Raw genomic sequence first — 15,961 nt, 5'->3', positions numbered from 1 at the left:
TAGATAGCTTGTTATGTAAGTGTTGCACACCAACAGATGGAGAAAACAGTTTAAAGGAATTCCCACATATGCTGAGCCCTTGTTGGCTGCTTTTCCATATCTCTGCAGTCCAACTCATCCCTAACCATCTCGATTGGGTTGAGGTCGGCTGATTGTGAAGGCCAGGTCATCTGATGCAGCACTCCATCACTCTCCTTCTTGGTCAAATAGCCCTTACACAGCCTGGAGGTGTGTTTTGGGTCATTGTCCTGTTGAAAAACAAACAATATTCCCACTAAGCCAAACCAGATGGAATGGCGTATCGCTGCAGAATTCTGTGGTTAAGTGTGCCTTGAATTCTAAATTAATTACAGTGTCACCAGCAAAGCACCATCACACCTCCTCCTCCATGCTTCACGGTGGGAACCACACATGCAAAGATCATCCATTCACCTTCTCTGCGTCTCACAAAGACATGTCAAATGTTTTTGAACTTATCAGACCAAAGGACAGATTTCCACCAGTCTAATGTCCCATTGCTCGTGTTTCTTGGCCCAAGCAAGTCTCTTCTTATTATTGGTGTCCTTTAGTAGTGGTTTCTTTGCAGCAATTCGACAATGAAGGCCTGATTCACGGAGTCTCCTCTGAACAGTTGATGTTGAGATGTGTCGGTTTAACGTGGTAAGGTTGGACCCAGGTGCAGAAAAGAGACCAGACGAGGAATCAGTGGTTAAGGATAAATATAATACTTTACTGAGAAACGGTAGCCGCAGGATCACAGTACACTTGAAAAAACAACAAACACTAAGACTCAAACTAACTCACGAAATGAACGCACACGGTAAACAATGCAAGATTCTGCAAAGGACAAGAGAAAACACACCTCTTTTAACAGGGAAATTATGAGTAAATAGGACTCACCTGAGTGTCGTTAATGTCTCTAGGACAGTCTCTGACGTCATCTGGTGACAGGTGGAACCATGACAGTCTGTTACTTGAACTCTGTGAAGCATTTATTTGGGCTGCAATTTGAGGTGCAGTTTACTCTAATGAACTTATCCTGTGCAGCAGAGGTAACTCTGGGTCTTCCTTTATTGTGGCTGTCCTCATGAGAGCCAGTTTCATCATAGCGCTTAATGGTTTTTGCGACTGCACTTGAAGAAACTTTCAAAGTTCTGAAGTTCTTGTCATTTCAATTTTCTTAATTTAGCTGTTCTTGCCATAATATGGACTTGGTCTTTTACCAAATAGGGCTATCTTCTGTATACCACTCCTACCTTGTCACAACAACTGATTGGCTCAAACACATTAAGAATTAAAGAAATTCCACAAATGTACTTTTAACAAGGCACACCTGTTAATTTAAATGCATTCCAGGTGGCTACCTCATGAAGCTGGTTGAGAGAATACCAAGAGTGTGCAAAGCTGTCAAGGCAAATGGTGGCTACTTTGAAGAATCTAAAATATGTTTTGACTGTGAGGTGGACAATTATTGTTTTAGGAAAGTAAAAAACAATACAAATAAAATAGGCTATAAAATGTTGTTTATGCTACACATCAAAACACAAGAAATGGTGTATTTGTAATTTGTTATAGGCTGTTTTTAAGGACAAGTAAATGTGACTCATTTGGCCAATATCCCTCGTTTATTGATGGCGCTGGTTGCGCCAGGTCGGATCTGAATACATATGGATGTCTGGTATATTTCTCAAATGTACATTTCTAAAATCTTCCCCGTGACGTTGTCCAGCGGCAAATTTTTCGAATGGAAACCCTGGCACACACACTGGCAAAGATTTTCTGTCAGGCTGGCAGACACTGGAATACGTTTCTGAGTGACATGGGCGCTTTGTTGCATTTTTTTGTGCAGTCCCACAAAAAAATGCCTGGAACGTAAAATAACGGTATTAACCGGTTCCCATGCTTTTAAAAATAACGGTTCTGTTCCGGAACAGTTTAGATCACTTTCGTACGTGGTTCTGATTCTGTGTCTCTGAAAACATATTTTTTTCAGTTCTGTTCCCTGAACCGGTTCCAACCCCTGGAGCCAACTACTGACTTTCTGAGGTCGTTGGTTGAAGTGTTATATATATTTAGGGCAGATAGCCATAGTTTCAATCGGTCCGGTTCATTCAATGGAAAGATTATAGCCGACCACTTCCTTGGTTTGTTATTTGCATATTTTTACAGTACACCCACAAACCATATTCGATATTGGACAAGTGATGGTAGTCGGTCGATGCAACACAAGTCTCACCACACTTAGCTATGTAGGCTAGCTAGCTATTTGCTAATACTTTCAGCCATGTCAACAATCTTCACAGTCACATAAATTACCCAAAATCCCCAAGTACTGAAGTATCCCTTTAAAAACATACACTAGACTGTGGAGTTGAGTTCAGATCTGAATCCCATTGATAACTTATGGCGAGATCGGAAAACAGCAGTTGGTGGACGGCACCCCTCAAACATTGCAGAATTTAAGTCGTTTTCAGCAGAAGAGTGGGCCAAACTTCCAGTAGAAAGGTACAGCAAGCTTTTCCACACATTTTATTTTGATTTCAACTTATTTTATAAGAAATTGGGAATGATTTAAGAAGTGCAAGTGTGCCAAATATATTTGGTTGCAATTCTACCTCAACACAAGCAGGACAAAAGTAGGTAGTTAAAAGTAGGCTACCAACATTGCAAGGCATAATTTGCCTTATTTTAGCACTGTCCACAGTCTTTGTATCTCAATATGCAAGTTTGCATTTACATCATCAGAAACAGTTGCTTTTTGTGTCATGATTAAAACCACATTTAGCGTTTCGTTCAACATGTCCTGCAACGCAATCATGTTTTGCGTGAATGGAAACTGCTATGAAATGCATTGCAGTCTTTTTGCATTTTTTTAAAAATTATTAACGGTTGCTCATTAGTATATTTTGCTATGCAACTACTGTGTAATAAAAAAGTGCCATGTATGTAAAAAGACTACAGGGGACCAATAAAAAGTAAAAAAATGTCTTAACAATAATATTGATTGGCTCAATAAAAAAACACTGTCTGTGTTTGGACAGCCCTGACAGCTAAACATGCCAGTTATTCACTGAACAACTCAAGTGCATTCTCTAACAAAGAGCGAGGGAGGAAACGGATGAGTGCAGTTAGGAAGTGTGAGAGAGGACGAGTGTCTTGAAAGAGTGTGTGATATATACTGAACAAAAATATAAAGGCAACATGTAAAGTGTTGGTCCCATGTTTCATTAGCTGAAATAAAAGATCCCAGAAATGTTCCATAAGTACAAAAAGCTTATTTCTCTCAAATTTTGTGCACGAATTTGTTTATGTCCCTGTTAGTGAGCATTTCTCCTTTGCCAAGATAAGGCGTGGCATATCAAGAAGCTGAATAAACAGCATCATAATTACACAGGTGCACCTTGTGCTGGGTACAATAAAAAGCCACTTTGTCACACAACACAATGCCACAGATGTCTTGAGGGAGAAATTGAGGGAGCCTACAATTGGCGTGCCGACTGCAGAAATGTCCAACGGAGCTGTTGCCAGAGATTTGAATGTTAATTTCTCCACCATTAGCCGCCTCCAATGTCGTTTCAGAGAATTTGGCAGTACATCCAACCAGCCGCAGAACCGCAGGCCACGTGTAACCACACCAGCCTAGGACCTCCACATCTGGCTTCTTCACCTGCGGGATCATCTGAGGAAGGGGGGTGCTGAGGAGTATTTCTGTCTGTAATAAATCCCTTTTTTGAAGGAAAAACTCATTCTGATTGGCTGGACCTGGCTCCCCTGTGGGTGGGCCTAGCTCCCAAGTGGGTGGGCCTATGCACGCCCAGGCCAACCTATGGCTGCACCCAAGATTCTTGACAAACTTGCATGCTAAAATGAAAAACAATACACTTCCAAACCAAAATATAGCATAGAGCATAGGCATTTATAAACTGAGTAGTTTGGATCCTGGATTCTGATTGGCTAAAACAGCATCGCAGCCATGTGTATATGAGACGATATACCACAGGTATGATGCAAAAATAGTTGTTTTAAGTGTCACTATGCATACCACGGCAAATGACAAGAGAAAAGCAATAAGGCTTCGATTAACACATTATTTCCCCTTGCTTGTAGCCTAGCATTTGGTTTGCAACAGCGGGAGGTTGTATAAACCTTGTTGTCTGCCTCTCCGACCTCGGCAACAATGTTGCAATGTAGAAATGTGATCTCCCCTGGCTGTAGCCTACCATAAAGAGTGAAGGATGTCCTGGTGAGACAGCAGCTTGTCTGACCAGACCCAGGCAAAATAATGCATCAGCATTATTATTATAGAAATATCCAAAGAAAAGTCCAGATAAAACAGCTAAAACTAACAAAAATGAAGCTAGTTTGCTGTCATTTTATCTGCAAAAGCTATCTAACAAGTCAATGGCTAGCTAGCAAGTGACAGAACGTAAGCCCACAGATGAAAGGTTAGCCAGACTGGATAAGCAACCATTCTTGGATTGCATAGAAACCAGATTTTTGTTCTGAATATTTGAAATAGTATACATGTATTTATCAAAATACATTTTCTTATGAAAATACGTAACTCATTGTTTTAATATGTTGGTAACCGGTCTATAAAACCCTCATGGGGTTTGTGGTAAATGGCTAATATACAACTCCGCTTCGCATCGTGCATAAGAAGAAAGCCTGTGGGATATTGGCCAAATAACACACAAGAATGCCAGTCACAATGGAATAATCTTGCCTTGATAGGAATGACCCCAATAAAAAAAACCTGATGAAGCAGCCACACTTGAAATATAGTCCAAATGATTTCAGACTTTTTAGTGTGGTTGCAACATTTCAGATATGCTTTCGCAAAACAAAATCCATAGGTTGTGTTTACGAAAGTCTTAGGTGACATTAGAATACCCCAAAAATATAAATTTCAAATAATACACGAGCATTTTCATTATTTTAAGTTACTGTGTAAAAAAAATAAAAAAAAATAAAAAATGTATTGTTCATTTCTATTTGTGATAGTGCATTTGTTTCAACTATGAAAGAGAAAGCATATGTGTTGGAATGCAGTGACGGCTTCTTTTGTAAAGTCAACTAAATAAATCTAAACACCAAGACACTTGGTCAGCCAGATGGGGGGGTCAAATGATGAAAGCACCAGTAGTCAAAACCTTCATTATAAGCGCCAAGTGTGCTTGATAAATTGCGAAAATCAGTACAAAAGCAATAATGGCATTATAATGAATATAAGTGTTGATATGACAGACAAAAAAAACGATCAATTATTGTCAGCTCGTGCTTGCATGGTGTGCGTCTTCCCGCAACAGCATCAGTTGGAGCTTGTCCGTGTCACATAACAAAAGCTGGCGAGCGCTTCGCTAATCTAGTTTCTTTGCTTGAGATGTAGGGCCTGCTCTCTGTGACGTTTGCGCTGATAGTCGGCCTGTAGCATTGTCACCGGATTGTTCTATCCTATCCAAACAGTGCGGGATTCTTCTATCCTCTCTCACCGTCTCGTTTGGGGGTGGCGTGGACACCTACTCAGTGTTCTGGCTTTTTTTTTGTGCTTAGGCCTTGGAGGTGTAGGGTTCAGGTTGAGGCTCAGAATCAGATGAATTACTCATTAGAGATGTCATGATACATTTCTTACCCACCATCTGAGTCGATTTCGTTCCGATTTTGCAGTCTTCTTGCACTGTCAAATACGCACTATCACTGTGTACTCCAAGTAGGCCAGAGTAGACTGATAAGACGGCTTGGATTCGGTGGACTGATATAAATTAGGGTACATACCATTTTGAGATTGTAATTGGAATAGATCAATACAATAGAATGGCCTGCCCTGTTCTGGTAATTACATAATTGTGCATTGTTCGCATGCACTCGCTCATCAACTCACCCTTTCTCCCCCATCATACTGTTTGTGATAAGATTTTAACAAAGACAGTTTGTTACAAAGACTTATTCAGGAAAAGTCAAGGAAGGAGGTGGAAAAGACAAAAAAATGTTAGAGTAATTAAGTTTTCTATTATTCATGAGCAGATGACTTATTTAGCGGTTGTTATTTAGCCTAATTGCAGCCTAAGACTTACCAACCGGTACATACGGTAGCTACTTTTAATAGGCCTATTTAAGACAAAATGTGGGGAAAGTCTGCAGTATAGCAGCATTTCATTGTAGTAAAGGATGACGCCAAAAAAGTGGAATGCAAACTCTGGAAACAGCGGTTTGCTTACCTTAGTTTGACCATGACTATGACATACCACTTTTAGCCACAGTTAGCCTGCTTTGTTTTTCCTGTTGCATGCTAAAACATTGACAGGTTTGTTGTCAAGAAGCGTTTCAAATGAAACCACTCTGCCATATTACACGGTTAAGTGTTTACATTATCTTTTGCATAGATTTGATCAAATACATTTTTACATGGATAATAAAAGAAAGCCAAAGGCTTTAAAACAAATGCTTATTTCTTGAGTGATGATGTAGAAACCCTTGAATCAGTGACATGACATATATATTTTATTTATTTATTTAACTAGGCAAGGAACAGTGGCCTAGGAACAGTGGGTTAACTGCCTTGGTCAGGGGCAGAACGACAGATTTTTACCTTGTCAGCTCGGGGATTTGATCTAGCAACCTTTCGGTTACTGGCCCAACGCTCTAACCACTAGGCTACCTGCCACCCCTACACTCTAACCACTAGGCTACCTGCCGCCCCATGTCAATGAGTTATTTTCATATCCCAATGACAGAGATACGGTGTCTCTGAGCGTGTGCGTGTAAGATAACAGAGGGAGACTCGTCACATCAGTGTGTGTGTGTAAAATGTACCACTGATTTTAGGGAGCATCCTCAGGGTGTGTGGTCAGCAGGAGTTGCAGGCAAAGCTGATCTCCTTTGAATAACAGGCATGTGTTGAAGCCAGTGTGTTTAGCTGAAGAAGCTTCCTCGTAATCCCTCAGCCATTCCTTTCCTCCACACACACACACACACAGCTGTCCTGACACGCCCCTCTTAGCAGGCCTCAGATCAGCCCTGGTACATCGTGGGAGGGCTCCCTGAGCTAAAGTACATGCCCTATGGATCCATGATCCATAAGTTACCGTATGGCTACAGAACTTGTCCTAGTAAATACATTGTCTATATATTACCTAACTTGCCCTATAGATTGATTATCTTTTTTCTACCATATAGCAACAGCTAAATGTTGATGGATTTTGATGACTCTGCCCTAGACCACTCTCTATGCTCTTGTCACTGTGCCTTTAGTCATTGGGCTTCCTTGAATCCCTTCTGGTAACTCAAGCCAACAGCGCTCTCTAGTGGAGATCAGAGGACTAACACAGGGGGACAGTCCTGCAGTTGTCTGTATGGGCTTCACTAGTTACCAGAGCCACAAAGTCAGAAGGCCCGCCTACTCGACCAATCAGAAGAGGGAGTGTGATGACGCATATGCCAGCTCAGAGGCCTGCCTACCCGACCAATCAGATGAGGGAGTGTGATGACTTGTATTCCGGTCCGCAGGAAACACCTAACTTTCAAAATGGCATATCTCAAGTTCAAGTTTGAGGTCTAAATAACTAAATACATTCGGGAAAAATAATGGGCAATGTCACTAAAATTCAGAACATTGAGAAAGGACAAAAGTTTTGGGTAAAAGGGTAAGTTGTGTTTTCTTTTTTAGATAACTAGTAGCTAACTTTTGCTACTCTTATCTAAAATGAGCTAGCAAGTATAAGGGATTCCATTCCAAGTACAGAAGAGTTCTTCTATTCGATAGAGCAACGTTGTTAGTTTCCCTACAAGCCTTTCACTCTAATAGTAACATACACTATTCTTGACCTTCAACAGATGTACAGCCTTTGGCAGGAAAAAAAATTCAGTTGAGACAGTAAAAGTCTACCCATTTAAATTGTGTTCCATTTTTAAGACAAAGACATATGAATCTCACCAGATGAAAGACAAACAAAAACCAACGAGAAATGTGCTGCTGGAATGAACGAGGCTGTAAGTTCAAAGACAGATCACTGTCATTTTATACCATACACTTTGACAACATTATTTTACATTTGAATAATGTTGAAGTACTAACTTTACAATGGAATGTTCCTCAATAAGATTGAAGAAGATGGGGACTTCAAATGGGTGTCCCAACTCTGTGGTCAATAAAGATCCCATGGGGCGGGGTGCTTATTGTCCTGTTTTAACTGCATACGTTTTATCAAACTGTAAAAAAGTCAAACGAAGTGACTTTGCTGTGGGATTGGCCAATAAAATAAATACAAATAAAAGAGTATGGAAGTGGGGTTAGGGTGGTGAGTTTCTCCTTACACTTTGAAGAGCTTTGGGTGTCTAGAAATGTAAGTTCAATCAATTATTATTATGACATGTTTTGCCATCGTCCAGACCGTGCCTCGGTAGAGACGGAAACTGGTGCAAAATACCAAAAAGGTGTCAAGTGAAAATGAAGTGGCTAAAAGTGTTTCTGAAGTAATTCGACGGCGAAACTTGCATTCTTGAAAGTCAGGACAATCCTTGTTTTGCAGACACATTCTTTTGATAGTTGACGTTGTTTATTTAGCAAGCAGTAGGAATTTATAATTAAATCAACGAAGTGGAGTTTTGTAGTTAGGTGATGACATCAAGGGACCTGCGTACCTTCAATTATTCGCCAATCATTTATTCAAAAAAACAGTTTCCATCATCATTTGTCGGATAAACCTGGGTCTACGGAAACCTGCCTAGCGTCTATGCTGTATGACTTTCCTTGCAACACTGTATAACCAGACGTGACTTTCAGCACTGACCATTTAGTGGAGAAACTCAATCAAAAGAGCAAGAATGGGTGTCCAGGCAAAATGTCAATGTTTACTGTAGTGCTACAGTATGCAACAGGTATGAACATTTTTTTTTTTTTTTTTAAATCATTTTCTTTCATTCTCATATGACAAAAAGATCTGTGTACATGACAGTAGAGTGCAAAACAAGAGAACAAACTGTGAATCAAAGCATTCAAAGTCGAATTGCTACTTCCTTCGTCTCCTCTTCCCCATTGGGTGCCTGGACAAGGGCAAGTTTACACCAACCAATGACGTTGGTTTTTCAATTTTGACCCTGTTTGACTCCTACTTGCCTGACTGTCCGTACGTACGAGTAACATCCCAAGGCTAGATCACAGACCTGGTTCCCCTGGTACACCTGGGTCACGTTCAATAGGGTACAACCCATTTTAAAACCCGAACGGAAATTAGTCCAGTGTCCCTTCCTGTTTCAGTCCATTTTCCTGTTTGGTGCCAAACGAACACGGGAGGCAAACATACACACCTGGGAGAACAAACTTACTCGCGATTGTCACCACTTGCATCCATCTTCCAAGCGGAGTATGATCCGTAAATCAAGGTGAATCACACAATAAATACATTCTGAATCTCATTGGTAACACAGTGCTTGTGTGTGTGTGTGTGCTCCAGACTAATATATACATATGGGTATATTGACCCCCAAGAAATTGTAATCGCATCTAGAACAGTTCTTCCAAACAGCGCCGTCCGACCCGTCGACAACCCCATTATCCTATACCTTTAACAGTCTTTCGTTGTTTCCCTTTTTTCTCTTCCCCTGTTCATTCTCTCTACACCGCCAACCATCTGTCCTCTATGACTGATTGTCTACACTAGTGTCATGGTCTACACCAGAGCAGTGCTATAAATCCATTCCCTGATGTCGCTTACAGGCATACGCAGACAGACACACATCCCTTTTGACTTTCTAACCTGCCGCTCTCTGCCTACCCTTCGTTTATATATGTCAATATAAACACACACACACACACACACACACAAACCTGTAAACAAGTACTCTTTACCTTTCAGGTTATAAATACTGTTTTGGTAAAATCATCATCATTATTAAAGATGCACTACGCGGAAATCGTTTCCTGGTTGCAAAAATTCTAATTCGCCAAATTTCAGTTCGTGACAAAACAAGCAAGTATAGTGTAGAGTATAATTGTACCATCTAAACCGCTGGGAAATATATTTCGTATTTTCAGCTGTTTGAAGCTAGTGTACAAAACCGAAAGCGAAAGACGCAAAAACTTCATGGGAAGCATAGAAATAAAGCACATAGAACATATCTACGGCTTCATAGACTTGCTTTCAATCAGTGACAGATCTATAGCACATATGTCTACGTGAATTTGGTCAGAACGCCCAAACAATTACATATTATAGATCTACACAGAAAGACAAATGCATTATTGGAAGTTTCTTTTTCTTATCTCGAGTTCACTTTGTTTTGTCGACGTCACATTGTTTTCTCTTCTTTGTGGCTTTAGCGTTAAGGCCCAAAGTCTGTAGTGAAGGCGGACTATTAAGGACTCCAAGCCGTAGTCCATCAATGCCACATAGGGCCTACTGTACGTACACACAACACACACACACACACACACAATAGTATTGCAGGAGGGAGTATAAAAAGTACACATCCATTAATAAAAGACAGGTGGAACATCCTCTTCTGTAAAACAATAATACCTTCTCATTCCTATAAAAAAAAGCTCATTCAGTCCCTATTCTCTCATTCATCTTTTAGAAAAACCCCTCAGTCAGTCCACTCTTTCTTTTTCTGATCTTCTCTTTCTGTCGTGGTCTTCTCAGTCCAAAGTGCTTGGGTGCCGTGCTGTCTGGCTACACTGGAGGGCGCTCTGCTCCGCTCTGGTTGGCAGGTGAGTGGTGGCTGTGGGTGGCTGTGTTTATTGCTATGGCACGTGTGGCCCTCCCGTAATCAGGAGAACAGGACGAAGCTGCCCCTAGACGCTGATCAAAGGTCACTGTTGCTTCTTCTCCATCTAATAGTTAAGGTCAGGGTTAATAGGGAGTGTTGAGCTGATCCTAGATCCGTGCCTGGGGGGGAGGGGTAACTTCTCCTGTCACAGGCTAGTTCAGGTGAAAATGTAGTTGAGGAAGAGTTGGGAGAGCAGGAGGACACACAGGATGAAACAGTGGCGTCCAGTTAGTGTCACATTGTCCTCAGTCTCCCGGCGACGGCCCAGTTGACGACCCAACGCTATCAGGTTCCTACGGAAGGACAGGCAGGAGAGTTTCAGTCATCTATCAAAGTTCTAAAATCTTTCCTATCCCAGCATTGGTATGAACTACGACAACTACGACAACTTGAAAACCTGCTAAAACTGAAGGTGCCCAAGTTGACCAGGAGGGGGCAGAGTTGCTCTATCATCTCCATCTTGCAGCGTCCTGTTTATTGTGTGCCTTCGGAAAGAATTCAGACCCCATTACTTTCCCCACATTTTGTTAGGTTACAGCCTTATTCTAATTGATTAAATCGTTTTTCCCCCTCATCAATCTACACACACAATACCCCATAACGACAAAGCAAAAACAGGTTTTTAGAAAATTTTAAATATCACATTTACATTAGTATTCAGACCCTTTACTCAGTACTTTGTTGAAGCACCTTTGGCAGCGATTACAGCCTTCTTGGGTATGACGCTACAAGCTTGGCACACCTTAATTTGGGGAGTTTCTCACATTCTTCTCTGCATATCCTTTCAAGCTCTGTCAGGTCTCTCCAGAGATGTTTGATCGGGTTCAAGTCCAGGCTCTGGCTGGGCCACTCAAGGACATTCAGAGACTTGTCCCGTAGCCATTCCTATGTTGCTTTGGTTGTGTGCTCAGGGTCGTTGTCCTGTTGGAAGGTGAACCTTCGCCCCTTGTCTGAGGTCCTGAGCGCTCTGGAGCAGGTTTTCATCAAGGATCTCTCTGTACTTTGCTCCATTCATCTTTGCCTTGACCCTGACCAGTCTCCCAGCCCCTGCCGCTGAAAAACATCCCCATAGCATTATGGTGTCACCACCATGCTTCTCCGTAGTGATGGTGCCAAGTTTCCTCCAGACGTGACGCGTGGCATTCAGGCCAAAGAGTTCAATCTTTCATCAGACCAGAGAATCTTGTTTCTCATGGCTTGAGAGTCCTTTATGTGCCTTTTGGCAAACTCCAAGCTGTCCTGTGCCTTTTACTGAGGAGTGGCTTCTGTCTGGCCACTACCACCAATGCCTGATTGGTGGAGTGGTGAAGAGATGGTTGTCCTTCTGGAAGGTTCTCCCATCTCGACAGAGGAACTCTGGAGCTCTGTCAGAGTGACCATCGGGTTCTAGGTTACCTCCCTGACCAAGGCCCTTCTCCTCCGATTGTTCAGTTTGGCCGGGCGGCCAGCTCTAGGAAGAGAATTGGTGGTTCCTAACTTCTTCCATTTAAGAATGATGGAGGCCACTGTGTTCTTAGGGACCTTCAATGCTGCAGGAATGTTTTGGTACCCTTCCCCAGATCTGTGCATTGACACAATCCTGTCTCGGAGCTCTACGGACAGTTCCTTCGACCTCATGGCTTGGTTTTGCTCTGACATGCACTGTCAACTATGGGACCTTACATAGACAGGTGTGTGCCTTTCCAAATCATGTCCAATCAATTAGATTTACCACAGGTGTTTCTACAACTTGGGAGTCCATCTCAAGGATGATCAATGGAAACAGGATGCACCTGAGCTCAATTTCCAGTCTCATAGTAAAGGGTCTGAATACTTATGTAAATAAGGTATTACTGTTTTCATTTTTTATTTGTGGGGTATTGTGTAGATTGCTGGATATGTTTTTTTATTTAATCCATTTCAGATTAAGGCTGTAACGTAACAAAATGTCAAAAGTCAAGGGGTCTGAATTCTTCCCGAAGGCACGGTATATGTGTGTGTCGTTGTGCCCTTGAGCAAGGCACTTTACCCTAATTGCTCCTGTAAGTCCCTCTGGATAAGAGCGTCTGTTAAATGATCTTTTGTGTTTAAAAAAAAATGCGCGCGCTCTCTCTTACCTCTGGATGTCTTGCTGTGTCTTCTGTACGGATGCGATGGAGGCCTCTATGAGGGCGATGTTCTTCACTTCCTTGTTGCACCGTGCACACTGGCTCAGGTACCCTAGTAATGTGACAAGGGAGAGAAAATCTATGTTTGGTTGACTGATAGTCTGAGGATAAGACAAGGCGAGATGTATGGGCATCATGTGTGTGTGTGTGTATGTACATGCATGCCTGTGAGCAAGTGTGTTTTTGACTTACCTTCATTATCAGAGGACTCGTGTGTAGGTTCTGACGTGGTGAATGTGTGCGTGTCTTACCTTCATTATCAGAGGACTCGTGTGTAGGTTTTGACATGGTGAATGTGTGCGTGTCTTACCTTCATTATCAGAGGACTCGTGTGTAGGTTCTGACGTGGTGAATGTGTGCGTGTCTTACCTTCATTATCAGAGGACTCGTGTGTAGGTTCTGACGTGGTGAATGTGTGCGTCTTACCTTCATTATCAGAGGACTCGTGTGTAGGTTCTGACGTGGTGAATGTGTGTGTCTTACCTTCCTTATCAGAGGACTCGTGTGTAGGTTCTGACGTGGTGAATGTGTGCGTCTTACCTTCCTTATCAGAGGACTCGTGTGTAGGTTGTGACGTGGTGAATGTGTGCGTGTCTTACCTTCATTATCAGAGGACTCGAGTGTAGGTTCTGACGTGGTGAATGTGTGTGTCTTACCTTCCTTATCAGAGGACTCGTGTGTAGGTTCTGACGTGGTGAATGTGTGCGTGTCTTACCTTCATTATCAGAGGACTCGTGTGTAGGTTCTGACGTGGTGAATGTGTGTGTCTTACCTTCATTATCAGAGGACTCGTGTGTAGGTTCTGATGTGGTGAATGTGTGTGTCTTACCTTCCTTATCAGAGGACTCGTGTGTAGGTTCTGGTGTGGTGAATGTGTGCGTGTCTTACCTTCATTATCAGAGGACTCGTGTGTAGGTTCTGACGTGGTGAATGTGTGCGTGTCTTACCTTCATTATCAGAGGACTCGTGTGTAGGTTCTGACGTGGTGAATGTGTGTGTCTTACCTTCCTTATCAGAGGACTCGTGTGTAGGTTCTGACGTGGTGAATGTGTGCGTGTCTTACCTTCATTATCAGAGGACTCGTGTGTAGGTTCTGACGTGGTGAATGTGTGTGTCTTACCTTCATTATCAGAGGACTCGTGTGTAGGTTTTGACGTGGTGAATGTGTGCGTGTCTTATCTTCATTATCAGAGGACTCGTGTGTAGGTTTTGACATGGTGAATGTGTGCGTGTCTTACCTTCATTATCAGAGGACTCGTGTGTAGGTTCTGACGTGGTGAATGTGTGCGTCTTACCTTCATTATCAGAGGACTCGTGTGTAGGTTCTGACGTGGTGAATGTGTGTGTCTTACCTTCCTTATCAGAGGACTCGTGTGTAGGTTCTGACGTGGTGAATGTGTGCGTCTTACCTTCCTTATCAGAGGACTCGTGTGTAGGTTGTGACGTGGTGAATGTGTGCGTGTCTTACCTTCATTATCAGAGGACTCGTGTGTAGGTTCTGACGTGGTGAATGTGTGTGTCTTACCTTCCTTATCAGAGGACTCGTGTGTAGGTTCTGGTGTGGTGAATGTGTGCGTGTCTTACCTTCATTATCAGAGGACTCGTGTGTAGGTTCTGGTGTAGTGCTGCTGCTCTCAGTGTTCTGGCTGCAGCTAGACGGCTGGCTGCTGCCTTTCCTGTGTTTCCCATTCACCTGGGCCTGAGAGACACGGGCACGCAAGACCACGCCAAACACACACACACACACCTGTAATGTCCAATTTTCACAAAACTACACATTGAAGCCAGACTATTGTAAATGGCATATCCATTATGGCAACTGGTCCACAAACACCAGAAGACTGCGGTGAGTGTCCAGTCTAATTGAAATTCTATGGTTAGAACTAGTCAGTTTGGCAAAGAAACTAAGATGGAAAGAGGGAACATCTGTGTGTCTCTCTCTCTTACCTTCTGCTGGCTAGCCCAGGCTGAGGCGCGGCTGTACGCCAGTCCTTTATGTCGTCTCTGTGATTTCTCCTTGGTCTGGATCACCCCGTGCTTCTCAAACTGCACCAGACAGCGCTCAGGGTCCCACGGCCGTGTGCTGGAGAAGAGGGAGGGCAAGTTCACATACATACCAGAGCTTCAGGTGGGGAAATGTATTCTGGGGTTTGTGTGCCAGTGTGGATGCAATGTCTGTATTAGTTCTGTTATATTTGTAATGCCATTTGGTGTGTGTGTGTGTGTGTGTGTGTGTGTGTGTGTGTGTGTGTGTGTGTGTGTGTGTACGCACTCTATCTATCTGTGTGTGTGTATGACCATTTGGTGGTGTGCTGTGTACATACTCTATGTGTGTGTATGTCCATTCGTTGGTGACAGAGTCCAGGTTGAAGAGTCTGGGGCGCCAAGGTTGGTCTCCACGGTCTTTGGCCTGATTCCTCTGAGCCTCCTCCAGTACGAACTTTTCCTGGGTTGCCTGGTTCTGGTCACGGTCCACTATAGCCCTGGTCACATGCTGCCACAGCCTGCAAGGCACACAGACAGACAAAGGTCTTAGGAAAGCTTCCATCCAATGTATGTAAAAACCTACAGACAGAACACTGTGGTGTGTGTCCTTACCTCTCCGACTCAAACTGCCCTTGCTGGTCCAGCTGTACCACCTGCCTCTTCAGTCTGGTGCTGCGGACCTCTGGAGTAGGGTTCCACAGGTGCTCCTGCTGCCCTGACTTCTTCTCCTGTAGGAACACCTCACCATCCTGATCACACACGCGCACACACACCGCACACACACGCGCACGCACACACGCACACACACACACACAACCTTTAATATGTTTTGTGCTATTTACACATATGCCTTATTTTTTTACATTGCCAATGCTATTGTATGTCGTCCATTAATCCATCCATCCATCCATCCATCCATCCATCCATCCATATATCAACACGTCACATCAGAACACCTCTTGCTGACCTCTCCTCCTGGAGAAACACCTTTCAATCCTGACAACAACACACAGACACTTTCAATAACAAACAGGGGAGAGATGGGGATATAGTGTGTGTGT

At 42.9% G+C, this 15,961-nt stretch overlaps 1 protein-coding gene across 5 annotated transcripts in view; it reads right to left on the bottom strand.

The window, feature by feature from the left end:
- Positions 1 to 7,990: 7,990 nt before the first annotated feature.
- osbpl5 (oxysterol binding protein-like 5) overlaps positions 7,991 to 15,961 on the bottom strand; it is a 110,510-nt gene continuing 102,539 nt past the window's right edge. For all 5 annotated transcript variants that reach the window (XM_071326846.1, XM_071326849.1, XM_071326845.1 and 2 more), the window contains 6 exons: positions 15,513 to 15,649; positions 15,239 to 15,418; positions 14,862 to 14,997; positions 14,499 to 14,613; positions 12,864 to 12,966; positions 7,991 to 11,060 (listed from right to left, as the gene is read on the bottom strand). In XM_071326846.1, coding sequence (XP_071182947.1) covers positions 10,925 to 11,060; positions 12,864 to 12,966; positions 14,499 to 14,613; positions 14,862 to 14,997; positions 15,239 to 15,418; positions 15,513 to 15,649 — 807 coding nt within the window. In that variant the 3' untranslated portion in view covers positions 7,991 to 10,924. The remainder of the gene's footprint in view (positions 11,061 to 12,863; positions 12,967 to 14,498; positions 14,614 to 14,861; positions 14,998 to 15,238; positions 15,419 to 15,512; positions 15,650 to 15,961) is intronic.

The sequence above is a fragment of the Salvelinus alpinus genome, chromosome 9 (assembly GCF_045679555.1).
Source record: "Salvelinus alpinus chromosome 9, SLU_Salpinus.1, whole genome shotgun sequence".
NCBI lineage: Eukaryota > Metazoa > Chordata > Actinopteri > Salmoniformes > Salmonidae > Salvelinus > Salvelinus alpinus.
The sequence above is the reverse complement of the archived record's forward strand: the minus strand, read 5'-3'. Positions and strand labels throughout refer to the sequence as shown.